The sequence below is a fragment of the Harpia harpyja genome, chromosome 10 (assembly GCF_026419915.1).
Source record: "Harpia harpyja isolate bHarHar1 chromosome 10, bHarHar1 primary haplotype, whole genome shotgun sequence".
NCBI lineage: Eukaryota > Metazoa > Chordata > Aves > Accipitriformes > Accipitridae > Harpia > Harpia harpyja.
Window position 1 is genome coordinate 30032694 of NC_068949.1, and position 13128 is coordinate 30045821.

At 38.6% G+C, this 13128-nt stretch overlaps 1 protein-coding gene across 3 annotated transcripts in view; it reads right to left on the reverse strand.

The window, feature by feature from the left end:
- Positions 1-1374: 1374 nt before the first annotated feature.
- LOC128147433 (gamma-aminobutyric acid receptor subunit pi-like) overlaps positions 1375-13128 on the reverse strand; it is a 51510-nt gene continuing 39756 nt past the window's right edge. Inside the window, exons 8-10 of one of the 3 annotated variants that reach the window (XM_052799987.1) lie at positions 9889-10041; positions 8810-9003; positions 1375-2773 (exon numbers count right to left, since the gene is read on the reverse strand). In XM_052799987.1, coding sequence (XP_052655947.1) covers positions 2468-2773; positions 8810-9003; positions 9889-10041 — 653 coding nt within the window. In that variant the 3' untranslated portion in view covers positions 1375-2467. Of the gene's footprint in view, positions 2780-3281; positions 8297-8809; positions 9004-9888; positions 10042-13128 lie in introns of those variants that run through there. The other 2 variants (XM_052799986.1, XM_052799988.1) reach the window with 2 other exon arrangements.

Genomic DNA, 13128 nt, shown 5'->3' on the forward strand with positions numbered 1-13128 from the left:
TATGAAAACAAATCCATTTTCATTGCCAAGGCTAGCTTTGAGTGCCTCAACCTCAACTTTGGCCCCTATTCTTAGCTCTAAAAGCGACTTCTCCATCTCTAATTTACCTCTGAGTTTTAGCTTTCAGTGAATGCCATTGTCCATGAATGCCATTTACTTAGAAGAGCCTTTCCAGCTAACTGCAAGGAATTTGATAGTTTCTGGGGATAGTTTTGTATGTTTGAATGGGATCATTTAAATGCTATCCTTCGTACACCACACTAAAAATCTGTTCCCCTGTCCCCTGGAGGGAACATCTTTTACTTACACAAATTCGTGTCAAACCAAGTTTTGTTTTTCAAATTAGAAATTAATGCAGAATTATGCAAAGCAGAATAATAAATAATCTGGCTGTGCAGTCTATTCTTTCCTGAAAACATGGGGGAATTCAGTATGTAACTGCTTACAATTAGCACATCAGTGGGAAAACAGACCCTGTTATCAGTTAATGCACTGTAAATAAAGCTGTCCAGACCTTCAACAGCTTTCTAAAAGAATATTTAAGATGAATTATCTCCAAGTTAATTGGAAGCTATGAAACTCTAAATGCTTACTTTATGCTTGTAGTAAATGTAAATCCCAAATTTAGTGTTAACACAACAGGTAACTTGCAACATGTGGATAACTATTTGAAAAGATTCCGGATTAATGTAAACTTCAAATTCAAGAAACTAAATACAGAGCTTTACTATATGCCTTCTGTGAATTTCATGGGAGTAAGAACTGGAGAGAGATCTCACACCTCATTTCCTGAAAAAGGGGTTTAAGGTTAAGTCTGCAACAGCAGAATGATAAAAGAAAAATACAACTTTTTTTACTTGTCCTTAACACAGGCAGTCTTGGTTTGATTTATTGAATGCTTTTGCTTTTATATGAATGTCAGAAGAGTCACAAGGTACCAAAAGCCACTAGACTGTTATGAAGTTGCATTGCCTCAATAAGCCTTGCAAAAGGCGTTGCTGATAACAGTAGAGAAACAAGTTTTCAGTATTCAACCCTCTTAGAAAATAAAAATACTGAGGGGATTTTATTGACCTAATAAATAGTTTACCAGTGTGCAGTGATTTTTATGGATTTAGTTGTGAGCAGGGGCAAATCTAACCCACACTGGTATTTCGCACTTCCCTTCTTCTCATGTAATGGTGTTCTTCACAGGCAGCATGCTGGTAGAAAGGCGCATCAAAGAGTGTCAATATTATGGGGGCTTTTTAATGCATTTCTATGTATGCGGTGTGTCAAATCATCATAAATGCCAAGGTACACAGCCTATAAAAGCACATATACACATTTATACATATATATGCAAGCCACACATGTATTATGGACAGGAAAAAAGTATAATAATAAGTGCTTCTAAACTTCCAGACTGCAGTATAAGAAGCAGGTTGCCATATCAATAACTTTTGTAATATCTGTCAGTGAAGTAACCACTCAGAAAGACTGTTACAGTTTTTCATCAAGTGTAACTATTCTTTCATATAGGTCATAATTTCATCTGTGTAAAACTTTCACTCTTTTCATCAAAAGTTATTGCATATCCAGGCTTTTCTTTTCAATTCAAGATGTAAGCTTTTTCATCTTTACGTGAAATTTTTAATGGCTCAAGAGAAATTTGCTAAGCTGAAAATTAAGCATATCAATTTTTTCCTCTGCATAATAATTACCCAGGCAGCTGTGACTGAGCAGAGTACAGAGTATTAATGTCAGGATAAATGGCCATATTCCATTAAGGATTGGCCAACACCTAAGAATGTCCTCACTTGAGAGATCCATCTCTCTGGATCTAAACCTTTTGGCTCCAGTCCCTTTCTATATTCTGCCCTGCACTTATTCAGAAAAGCCATTGATGCCTATGGGAGTTCTGTCTAAAGATGTAGGGAAGAGTCTCGATACATATTTGTGACCTTACAAAGATGAATATATTGTTTGGTTTGTGTTGGTAGCCCATGCCTTCAAAGCTGTTTCTTGCTATGAAGAAAAACCACTTTGATCTGCAATTATACATTTTCTTATATAATCTGGAAAATTTATGCATTATTGACAAAGCTAGAAGGAACTGAATACTGAAAGCATAGCAGGAAAACAACACTTCGTTGTTTTTATTTTTAAATGTATTCAATGCAGTTCAGAAACAAGTGCAATATAACTCTTATTTTACAAAGTTGATGATTAAAATATTAAAAAAGGACTTATTGGCCTTTCATAAATAGTTCAATATGGGACATGCACGCTAATAGGAAAGTCAGTTTTGGATGGCAGTCATTTAACAGTGGAAAAGTGAGTTTAACAATAAACTTTATAGAAATGCTTGAAAATATGGCATGTCCTTTCATATCCCTTTATCCAAATGCAACTTCTTCATTCTTCTGCAACTTCCCCTCCCATATCCACTTTCTAAACTTGAAAGCAATTTTACACATTAAAATATTTACAAATACAAATAATATACCCAATAAAGTACATTAATTATGATGAATGATAACGGGAAAGAAAATCTGGCGTAATTGTCTATGTGGTAAGGATTTTTAACATGGAAGCAATCAAAGATACAGAAAAGTCTTTTCATTACCGACATTGGTGAACTACACCCATTGTGTTTACTTCTCTCCTTTTTTCCGTCAGTGCTGGTTTTACTGCTCTTGTTTGAATCGATCTTGTTGGCATTGTCAGGGGCACTGCAACTGTTAGCAACTGCTGCCAGGACTCCATTCCTCTCTTCTTCAGCCTCTTCATCCTCATCCTGGTAGGAAACAAAACAGCAGGTACTTAAATGCATGTTTCATCTCCTGTTTACTCTAAAGCTGCAGCAAATAATAGGATCTTATGAGGAGCGGCTGAGGGAGCTGGGGCTGTTCAGTCTAGAAAAGAGGAGGCTGAGGGGAGACCTGATCGCTCTCTACAACTACCTGAAAGGGGGTTGTAGTGAGGTGGGTGTTGGTCTCTTCTGTCAGGTGGCTGGAGATAGGACAAGAGGAAATGGCCTCAAGTTGAGGCAAGGGAGATTTAGGTTAGATATTAGGAAAAATTTCTTTACTGAGAGGGTTGTCAAACATTGGAATGGGCTGCCCAGGGAAGTGGTTGAGTCACCATCCCTGGAGGTATTCAAAAAGCGAGTGGATAGGGTACTCCAGGGCATGGTTTAGGGGGCATGGTTAATGGTTGGACTTGATGATCTTGAAGGTCTTTTCCAACCAAAATGATTCTATGATTCTATGATTCTATGATTTTTCTTACGACTCTTCCTGTAGCTTGCTTCTTGATTACAAGGGTGAGGACCTACATACACCAGAGAGCTCCTTTCAGCTTTCAAAGCCTCCATTTGCAGGAAAAACACTGACTTAAACAACATCTTACTGCAAAAGCTTTCGTACAACTGTCGAGCAAAGCTGGATTTGTTCAAATATGGCCCACTAAGCTTTACTTAAGACAGCAGCAAATCCATGAAATGCACAATGATAAGCTGTCTTCTGCTCAGGGAAAATACTGGCAAAGGTTAGTGTCTAGAAAGCGGGTAAAGCAAAGCCCCAGTCTGGAAATGAAGAAGGTAGGGGAGCTGCCAGACCAGCTAGTCAAGCTGGTTGCACCCCAAATCAAGCACCCCAGAATACAAGACACTTCCCTTCTGTGCAGTTGGCTACTCTATTCCTGGTGCTTTGTGACGAAAATCAAATTACTTAAAAAAAAAAACCAAAACAAATCCCAAAAAACAACCAAAAGCACAAAAAAAGAGGATCACGAGGTACAAGCCCCACAACTAAATCAATACTAAATAGCTCATACTACTTTGTTTCAAGTCCCGAAACCCATGCTTTAAGTTCAAAGTTATGCTAAGGTTAAGCACATTTTTATGTGCTTCACTGCATCAAGACAGCTCTTTGGAGAATGTTGTATAAGCCTTCTGGTGGGTTTTGTTTCTTTGATTAGAAGTGGCTTGGAGCCATGAAGTTCATGTATGAAATCTTCACTCTTTGAAGTCAGCGGGTTTTCTGTTACTCACTCAGAGGACACAGGATTAGACATCAGCTGCAGCTTCAGCTCCAAACACAAACTTTCAAGAAAGTTCTGGAGTATTTAGTTTGGTTTGGGATATTGCAGAGATATGAGCAGATCCAAGCTGGCTCCAAGTTTGTATGTAAACTAAACCTAAATTTGTATAGTTGGAGGAAGGGTAATTTTAATTCAGGCAGGTATACACATAATTTTAATTTTCTCCTGATGATTTCATTACCTTCCAAATCAGTGAGTGGCATACAAGCAAGAAAAGGCTAAAAATTTATTTGTGAAATGTAGAATACAGAATCTCTTTCCTCTGACCAATTTGCTTTTTCCATTTGCACCATGAGAAGAAATAGACTAGACAAGGACAAACTTTAGAGAAGTTGAGACGTACAGCCCTGCGTGGAGCCACACAAAAAGCTCATTTAGAAATATCCCGGCTATTAAAGTCAAAGAAAGCTCATTAAGCCACCTGAGTGATCTCCATGCCGGTGCAGAATTGCTCTTCTGCCCAGGGTACTTGTAGACAGCACAGTTCTTGAGCTTTTCTTCATCTAAAATTAGTAATGTCCTTGAAAATTAAAGTGGAGTCTGGACAATGTCCTCAGACTGCTATGAATCAGTGAGCCAGAACGGATGGAGCTAGAAAAAGGGATTATTACTGCTTTTCACTTTCAATTTGCAAAAAAAATCCAGTATATTTTATTTGAGAGAGATAAACGTAGCTCAACACAATGTGTCATCCTAAAAATACATGGACTACAAAACCTCGCTCATCCTCCACCTAGCCTCCCACAGCTACGTGAGAATTTTGAAACCAAAGGCCAGGATAGAAATCTGCCTATAAAGCATTAAGAGGATCAATCCATAAAATTCCAGTAGGAACCTTAAGCAATCCCCAGGGTAGTACTAAATCTCAAACCTGGAGTTTTACTTGGGGCCTAACTCTGTTATAAATACCTAGCTCTTCTGCTTCAAAACGTTCAGGTGGCTGAGGGAAGCGCTGGGGATGGCAGCAGAGCCTTTGTCAGCAGCGCCTGGCACTTGAAACAAGGCATCAGAGCGACAGCCTAGTGAATGCATTCGGTGCTTCAAAAGTTAATAAAATAAAGAAACCTGTCAGAAGAGTCCTGACTTTTTTCCTCTGCTCCCATTTTTTAGAAAGGGAAAAAAGAGCAAAACAACATCTATACTTCAAAAATGGCAGGATTTGGGGCATTTGTCTCTCAGGTAGGGCTGGCTAGAAGTTGTCCAGAATCAGTTTTATTGCAGAGCACGAAAGGACATTGCGTACGTGCCATTTTTCTTTTCATGCAACCACATGTGAACAACTCGCAGGAGGCTGATGCTTTACTAGGCTGTTCTTAACTCCTTTCTACTCCCCAAGAGGCAGTTATTACCTAAGCAGAAAATACCATACATGGTGTGTATGTATGTGCTTGATTCTGTTTGCAGTGTTACAAGGCAGGGCTCTCACAGAACAGAGACAAGTTTACAGCAAAAGTGCTGTATCGCATTGCTTGAAAAGGAGAAAAGGTAGTCTAGAGAAGAACCACAACTGCTAGTTTATAAAAAACTGCAGTCTTGTAAACTGGGACTATCAAGGGACTTTTCCAACTCACTATGGAGAACTGAATGTAATGAAAGACTAGGCTGGTTTACATTATAAAAAAAAATATTGTGTTGCAAATGTTCAACTGTGGCTCTAATTTTAAATGTCATACTAAGTTTTCTCTGGATTCCAGCTGTCAATGGGAAAATGGCAGGTAGCACCAAGAAGGGCTCTGTTTGGAAACAAAATCCATAGCATCCAGGAAAGGAACTGTACGTCACCTGAAAAGCACTGTATATGGCACCTGCTACTGTGGCTGCTGTTTATATTGAAGTGTTTGCTGACATCTAACAGCCAACAGAATTGAGGAAAGTTGTCACTTCCACTGAATAATAAAGATGCTCAAGATTAAAAATATTTCAACCTAGTGTTGCACACCTAGACCTTATGCGGTGTTCAGAAAGACTGCACGACGCTTGCACAGAAAGGTGACGTAGGCTGAACACTGCCCTCGTAACCTTATTTCCAGTTTTCAAACTTTTCTCCTTTCTGACCAAAAGGGAGAGGTGTAGGTGAAAGACAGCTGAAGTCCAAGGAAGGATTCCCTGTTTTATCAGACAGCACAATTCACACCTTTAGATAAAAGAGAAGAAACTCAGGATTTTGGACAGGGAATGCCTCCATTTAGGCAGTCTGTTATGCAGTTGATGTGAATGGCTCATTTTGCCCGACCTTCCTGGCAGCAGGTGGTTCCTCTACTTTTGCCATTAGCTTTGAAGCTGTCTCTGTGGGTCCTGGTTCACATAAGGTGAGACACTGCAAAAGTGTGGATATAATGAGCCTTTTCACCAGTTTATATTCTAAACTGGAGAACCCAAGAGCTTCAAAAGGACCTGATATGCCAGTGCCCAACCACTTTAAAGAGCAAACCGGAAAGCAAACCAGTACAACTAATTCCTATACAAGGCAGAGGGTTACATTTTAATTTCACCTCCTACATTTATTTACATAATTCTGAGTGCAAATTTTGTATCAGCTCGCATATGGGAATAACAAACTGGGAAGTGAGATTTCCAATTAACCTGTGTCCACAAGAGAATACGATAATGAGGACAACACATTTATGGTGACGATACTCACACAGAAATTGTTAAGTACCTGCTAGACAGTGACATGAGATTTTAGCTGGTACTTCTGTCCTTGTGATGTTTTGGTTTTTACTGTGAGAAATACAAGTCAAGTGTGCTCTCCATGCCACCCTGCTCAGTAAGCAGTGCTTGTCCTTGGCTACAGTAGGAAAAGGACATGACAGGCATTTTCCTTATTCTACGGAGTCTTGAGTTGACCTAGGACCAAACAACTGCCCCTTCCTTTATATGCTTGTGTTTGTGGGAGTAAGAAGCAATTTGGACAGGCTCGATCGCTCCTGATGCACAGCAAAAGGTAGGAACATGCCTGAAGTGACAGATCATCCCTTTCAGTCATTAAGTCCTTCACAAAACTGTACATTAAGTCTTTCTTCCTTCCTCATTTTAGGGCTGTACCTCCACTTACTTCCATGCACGTCTTTCAAGTGCACATGTTCCCATGCCTGCCCCATCTGCAAACACTAGTACATGTGCCCCAGATGAAAGGGAATATGACACCAGTAGGCGAAGGCAAGGGCAGTCCTAAGTGCCCTTCACAGATCCAATGATGCTTAATCATCCAAGCACTGAAACACTTTACTTTCTTACCCAAAGCTCCAATAAGCTTTTTTTTTTTTTCTGCTCTTTGAGCAAAATGACAACCACTTACTTCACAAGACAGATATGCTCAGAGGGAATTGTCACTTATGCTACCTTGCCAAGAAAAATTACTTTCAGGCTTTCCATTCAAATCCTCATTCAAAACGAGTGTTTGCCCTTTTGCAGACATTCCCCCATTAGATGTTTTCTTTTGAAACCCACTGGGTGGCTCAGCTTTGTGTCCGTTTTTCAGCCCTTCTCCACACACCTAGATCTAATACAGCTTTGAACATATTCCTGTGCATTTACAGAACCTATCTCTCATCCAAACAGCCAAAATCCCATGTTAATTGTTGAACTATCCAGGCATAAAAAACCCATATCTTGGCCGATCTTCATTGGTTTTAAGCTTCTCCACTTGAACTCAATATCCTGTTTCTTGACCCTACTGAGGAGCTTTGCTTAGGCATTTGTGATGCTCTGTTCTAGTTTGGATTAAATAGTTAACAATCTTCCTTCTTCTGGCCGTTTATCCCTACAGCACTCAATCAAACTTCTTCCTGCCCCTTTTTCTGTTATTCTCAATTTCCATGTTTTACTTTTTTATGTTTGTCCAGAAATTTCATAAGCTGCTTAAAATTTTCTTTTTTATCATGCATATTAGATTCAGTTCAATAATTAAAAGCTGCAAGACAATCAGCTTCCAACTTCCTTGTGATTTCTTTTTCACTGGTTTTGAAAGCAGTGCTAAACACTGGAGATGGAAGATGTAACAGAACTTCTTCATGAATCTGTCCTGATTATTTCAGCAAGATGACAACCACCAGACTCAAAAATGCCTATGTTGATTTGATCCCTTTTTATTTTAAGTATATGTCAAAGTATTTCAGAGTGGTGAGAAGCTCGTTAAGAGCAGCAAAAAGTGCTGCCGTAACAATAATGCAGAACAGAAAGTGAATCCCAGTCTGAGCTTCGGCTGCACCTGTTGAAAGAGAAGGTGTAAGTGGAAGGCTATAGAGATCTGATACACCTAATACGTGAAGCTGCCTGCTAGTAAACTGACACAAGTACCATTCATATGCAGAAGGTTTCATAAATGGAATGTGATAAATTCTTTTCTTTTTTGCTGTATTGCAGTAAGAGCAAGTCACTGAGCTCAGTCTAATTTTTGAACTGTAAGTGTATGCCATTGCTCGGGAGATGACAAGTGACTGTGATTTTTGTGATACACCTAGCACATTGTTTGATAAATGGACATAAAGTCCGTATCAAAAGAGAGAATCATGATGTAAGGGTGTTTCAGTTTGATCTCTTCCAAAAAGTTCCAGGTACAATAATTTTTCTTTTTCTCAAGGTTATTGTGTTTTCACTGTCCTTATTCTAAAAAAGGAAACTTCCTTAAATACATTTACCATTAATGCTAAGATAATTCGTTCTCTTTAGCAGGTATAATTGAAGTCTGTTTTGTAGGACAACAATCAAAGAATTAAAATACCTTTGGAAGTTCCTTTGAACTGAGTCGATGCAGAGTGCAGAAATGAGCCACAGCATACTCTAACAGTGCTCCAAAGATGAAACTGAAGCAGATACCGAGGTACACATCAATAGCCTTAATAAAGCAATTAGCATTTGGGAGTGAAGTCCTGGCTCCCATCATCAGGGTTGTCATAGTAAGGACTGTGGTAACACCTGTGGAATGTGAAAATCTAAGTTCTAATAACACACGGATAGCAATGAGGGCCTCTACTGCAAGGGCCCTGCTACAAGACAGTTTTTCCTGACTCTGTGAACGCCTAGTGTGCCACAGCATTTAATGTGTCATGTTTTGGAAAGAAGACTTTCAAATGAACTTGTGATTCTGAATTTAAATGTTTAAAAACATGTTTGTAAATGAAAAATGTTTGTAAAGCTGAGAATACTGAAAATTAAAATGAGAGCGCTTTGGGTGTCATAGAATGTATATTTATGATTAATACATTATTATTGCAGTACTATGCAAACACTCGCTTTAAAACATTCAGATATCATTTTGCTCAATGCACTTGCCCACTGGCCTCATTTGATGTGAAATCTTTCTTTCTTCCCTATTCTGTACGAGTGTTTTTCCCACCCCACCTGCAGTCTGATCAGAACTGTTTTGCATTCTTTCTCTTTCAGAGTATCCTTTATTTGAAATTAATTATATTTAATCTCTTATAATTCTCTTATTATTCACATGTTAATTAGTATGTATCATTAGACCTCACAAAAGGCTCACAATTCTTTCTGTGCATGCCATGTGTTTGAATATGTTGAAATTATTTCCAAAAGGACTGAGTTTTTTCCTCTACTTTCAGCAGCCTCCCCTGCCTCCGAGTCTCCTGTAGCTCTTAAAGATGTTTTCTTAGTTAAAGAACAGCAAGGCTTTAAGGGGAATCTGCATGATGTACTGCAGATGGTAAACCAGAAAGGTAATTCCATAAAACTCAGAAGCGTTTGCAACTTTTGGAAATGGATGCCATGTACATGCAATAAAGCAAGCACCTTAATGATCCAACTCTTGGTTTGGTTTGGTTTGATTTATCAGCTTCTCACCTATGCAGATTCTGGCTGGAACTGATGACTGGCTTATCCAAAATGATACCCAGGAGAGCACAACCAGTAGGATTGACGGTACATATGTCTCTAGTATGAAATACAAGATGTTTCTCTTGAGTTCGAAGTGAAACACTAGTTTTGGGTAACGTCCTGTGGAAAGGGCAGGGAAAAAAATATTGTGAAGGTGCAATTCATAAAAAGTTCTTTAAATTATCAACCTGTATTACTTTTGTGCATTGCAATGCAGCAAAAGCTTAACAAACAGGCTTGAAAAAAATTAAACACTGCACTGAAAAATTCTATCATGAAGACTCTAAATTGAACTGAAGGAAAAAATCAGAATATATAATACTCAGTCACCATATCCGGAGTTTCATTATAGATTAATTGGAAATTCACTGAGCATTAGTGAAGGAAAAAATAAATCCACCAATGTGTGGAAAGGATGTTTCATTATATAACACAATGCAAGGAAATTTGAAATCACACATTTATCTAGCTGTGACTATTCAGAAGAATTACCACAATGAGCTACTATATAAACTAGCGTAATAACAATTGTAATTTTATGAAGTTAGCATGGGTCCTTATCTTTAACTGCCTCAGATATATGGTTTATTTTGCTTTTCTTTTCATTTACTGTGGCTCAAGATGCGGATCAAAGTTACCTTCTCTGATACTGCTGACCTGCCTCTTATATTCCACTTAAAAACAAGCAGTGTCTTTGCATTTTCGCTATCTATTTTTTCTTTACATTAGTGCATTACAGTGTTTGTGGTGTTCTGAATGGTGTCACTGTTGTGGCACAAATGGTTTGCTTCTAAATGAGTGATTTCCAGAAGGTGAAAGTTTGGGCCCACAGTCAAAGACAGAACTGGGTTTCATTAGGGAACAGCACACTAATAAGCAGAGCCTGAATTTGATATCCAGCTCACTAACTGAGCAAAATTTGGCTATGTTTGGGCAACAGAAGTGCAGGATCTGAAATTGTTACCAGTCCAACGGATCAAAGTAAGGCAACAGCTTGCTTTTTACTAACTTAAATGTGCAGAACAGACTTTTTATTCTGACATTCAAAGTTCAAAATTAAGTGTTAAAGCATTTAAGTTTTTTAAAACATTATTTTAACAGAACTCTTGAACCAGAATATCAGTGAGAGAGTAATGCCTGAATATACTGTGGTCAGATAGCTTTGGCTTCACCTATTTCAATCCAACAAATTACAATCTCCAGGACCTATGTTTGTTTCCAGTCCTGAGTGCTGAGAGTCAGGACAGAACTACAGAACGGTAAATGCACTTTAGCAACAATAATAAATGCATAGACAGGCTATTTGTGCATCCCTCAGGTGCACTGTGAGACATGGAGTCAAAGAAGAGTACTTTTAAAAGCTTGAAGTGCAAGTAATGGATGCCAAGAAATGTCGTCTTGCTCCCAGGCTAGAAAAGGGATAGTTAAATTTCCATTTTTAGAAGTATTGTATAAAACGAATCCAGAGAACAATAAGGTTTCATAGGACTCTTAAAATTGGAAAGAATCACTAAGTGCTGTAGTCTGACCCTAATCACAAGTCATTAAATTTCCCCCAATTATCCCTTGCTTTGAACTCAATCGCTTTGGAATAGAGTCCACCTTTCACACAGACATCTAGACATCTGAGGATTTCTAGACATGCAGCATCCCCCATTTCTCTCAGTAATCTGTTACAATGATTAAAATCATTCTATCTGCTAAAAACAAATGCCTAGTTTCTAATCTTAATCTGACTTCAGCTTTCTGCTGTGTTGACTCTGCCTTTTCGCTAGTAGACTAAATAGTTATTGGGTAGTCAGTTCTTTCTCCTCCTGAAGGTACAAATACACTGTACTTAGGGTTCTTCTTTGTAAGTTCAACATATTGAGTTTTTCAAGTTTCTGACTGATGGAAAAAAGGATACAAAGACAGACAGTAGACTTTAACTCTCTCCATGAGGTAGGAGATACAAAGATGATTCATACCATTATCATAATTTTTATGTGAAAAGAGGAACATTACATTAGTGTACCTCTATCAATACTGTGACTTTTACCAGTACAGTTGTTTCAGTAAAAGTCATTTTGCTCACCAAAATTGATTTTAAGTGTAAGCAGACCAAAGTAAAGCACTCAAAAGTTAGGAAGTGCAAAACTTACAGTTGACTGTGCAGCATTACTTCTCCTTCTGTCTGCACTCATCCTTGCACTAAATCAAGCACTAGTGCTATGGAAGAAGACTCGGTCTGTACAATAAAAGACCATAGCATAAAGCATATTTAGGGAAAGACAATTAGGGCTGTACAGGCAATTGTAAATCTGTGGCTTCCTAGTGTGCAAGAGCAAGCATTTAAAACCTTAATAAAAACTGTTAGGGATTTTATTAATTTTGCATGCAATCTTCTAGGCTGCTATCTAACTAGCACTCAAACCCAGATACTTTTAAATAGAAAGACATGATTTTCTCTGCAGTGTTTGTACCCCAAACTGTCATTACTGTGGCATGGTTGTAGCTAGCACACAAAGGACGATGGCACAGCCACTGTGAGTGAGGGAAGGGTGTCAGCCCAGAGCTCGTGTGAGAGTGCAGAGGGTGCAAACCATCAGCAGGAAACTGAATCCTCCACAAAAGTCATTTGCACTGTGTTTCTGTGCTGACCATAGGGAAGGATGTGGTGCCATGTACCCAGCAAAGAGGAGTGAAGAGACTGGACTATGCTTCCTGCAGGGTACCCCAGGCACTTGGGAGTTCCTGTGGTTCAGCCTTAGAGTTTGTTTTTAAGAAGGAAAACTCTGAAATAGCTGATACATAATAGCCATACAGCAATACCTTCTCCTCGTTAGCACCCTACAACTGTACCTCCGTTCAACTTAGTATAAAAGCCAAGTATGTACATAGGAAGTTAGTTCAAAATATCAAACTTGAAAGTCACACTTTGCCACTTTGCTGCAATTTCCAAGTGCAGACAAGCCCTTTGAATGTTCCTGTGTTCTTTCGTGTTATTTTTCCTGATGCCAGAAATTTCTGAAGCAATGTGAACAACAAAGAGAAAGAGAGATGTAACAGCTTATAGCTGACTGTCTTTTGGGGGAACAAAGAAAAGGCATTTCTCTAACCTTAAGGCTTTCTGCTTGCCAGAATCCAAAGACACATCATGGACATGATAATAATAGTGTCAGCATTTCTCTAAAGAGTTCAGAAGAGCTTTTATAATGGAAATTTTGA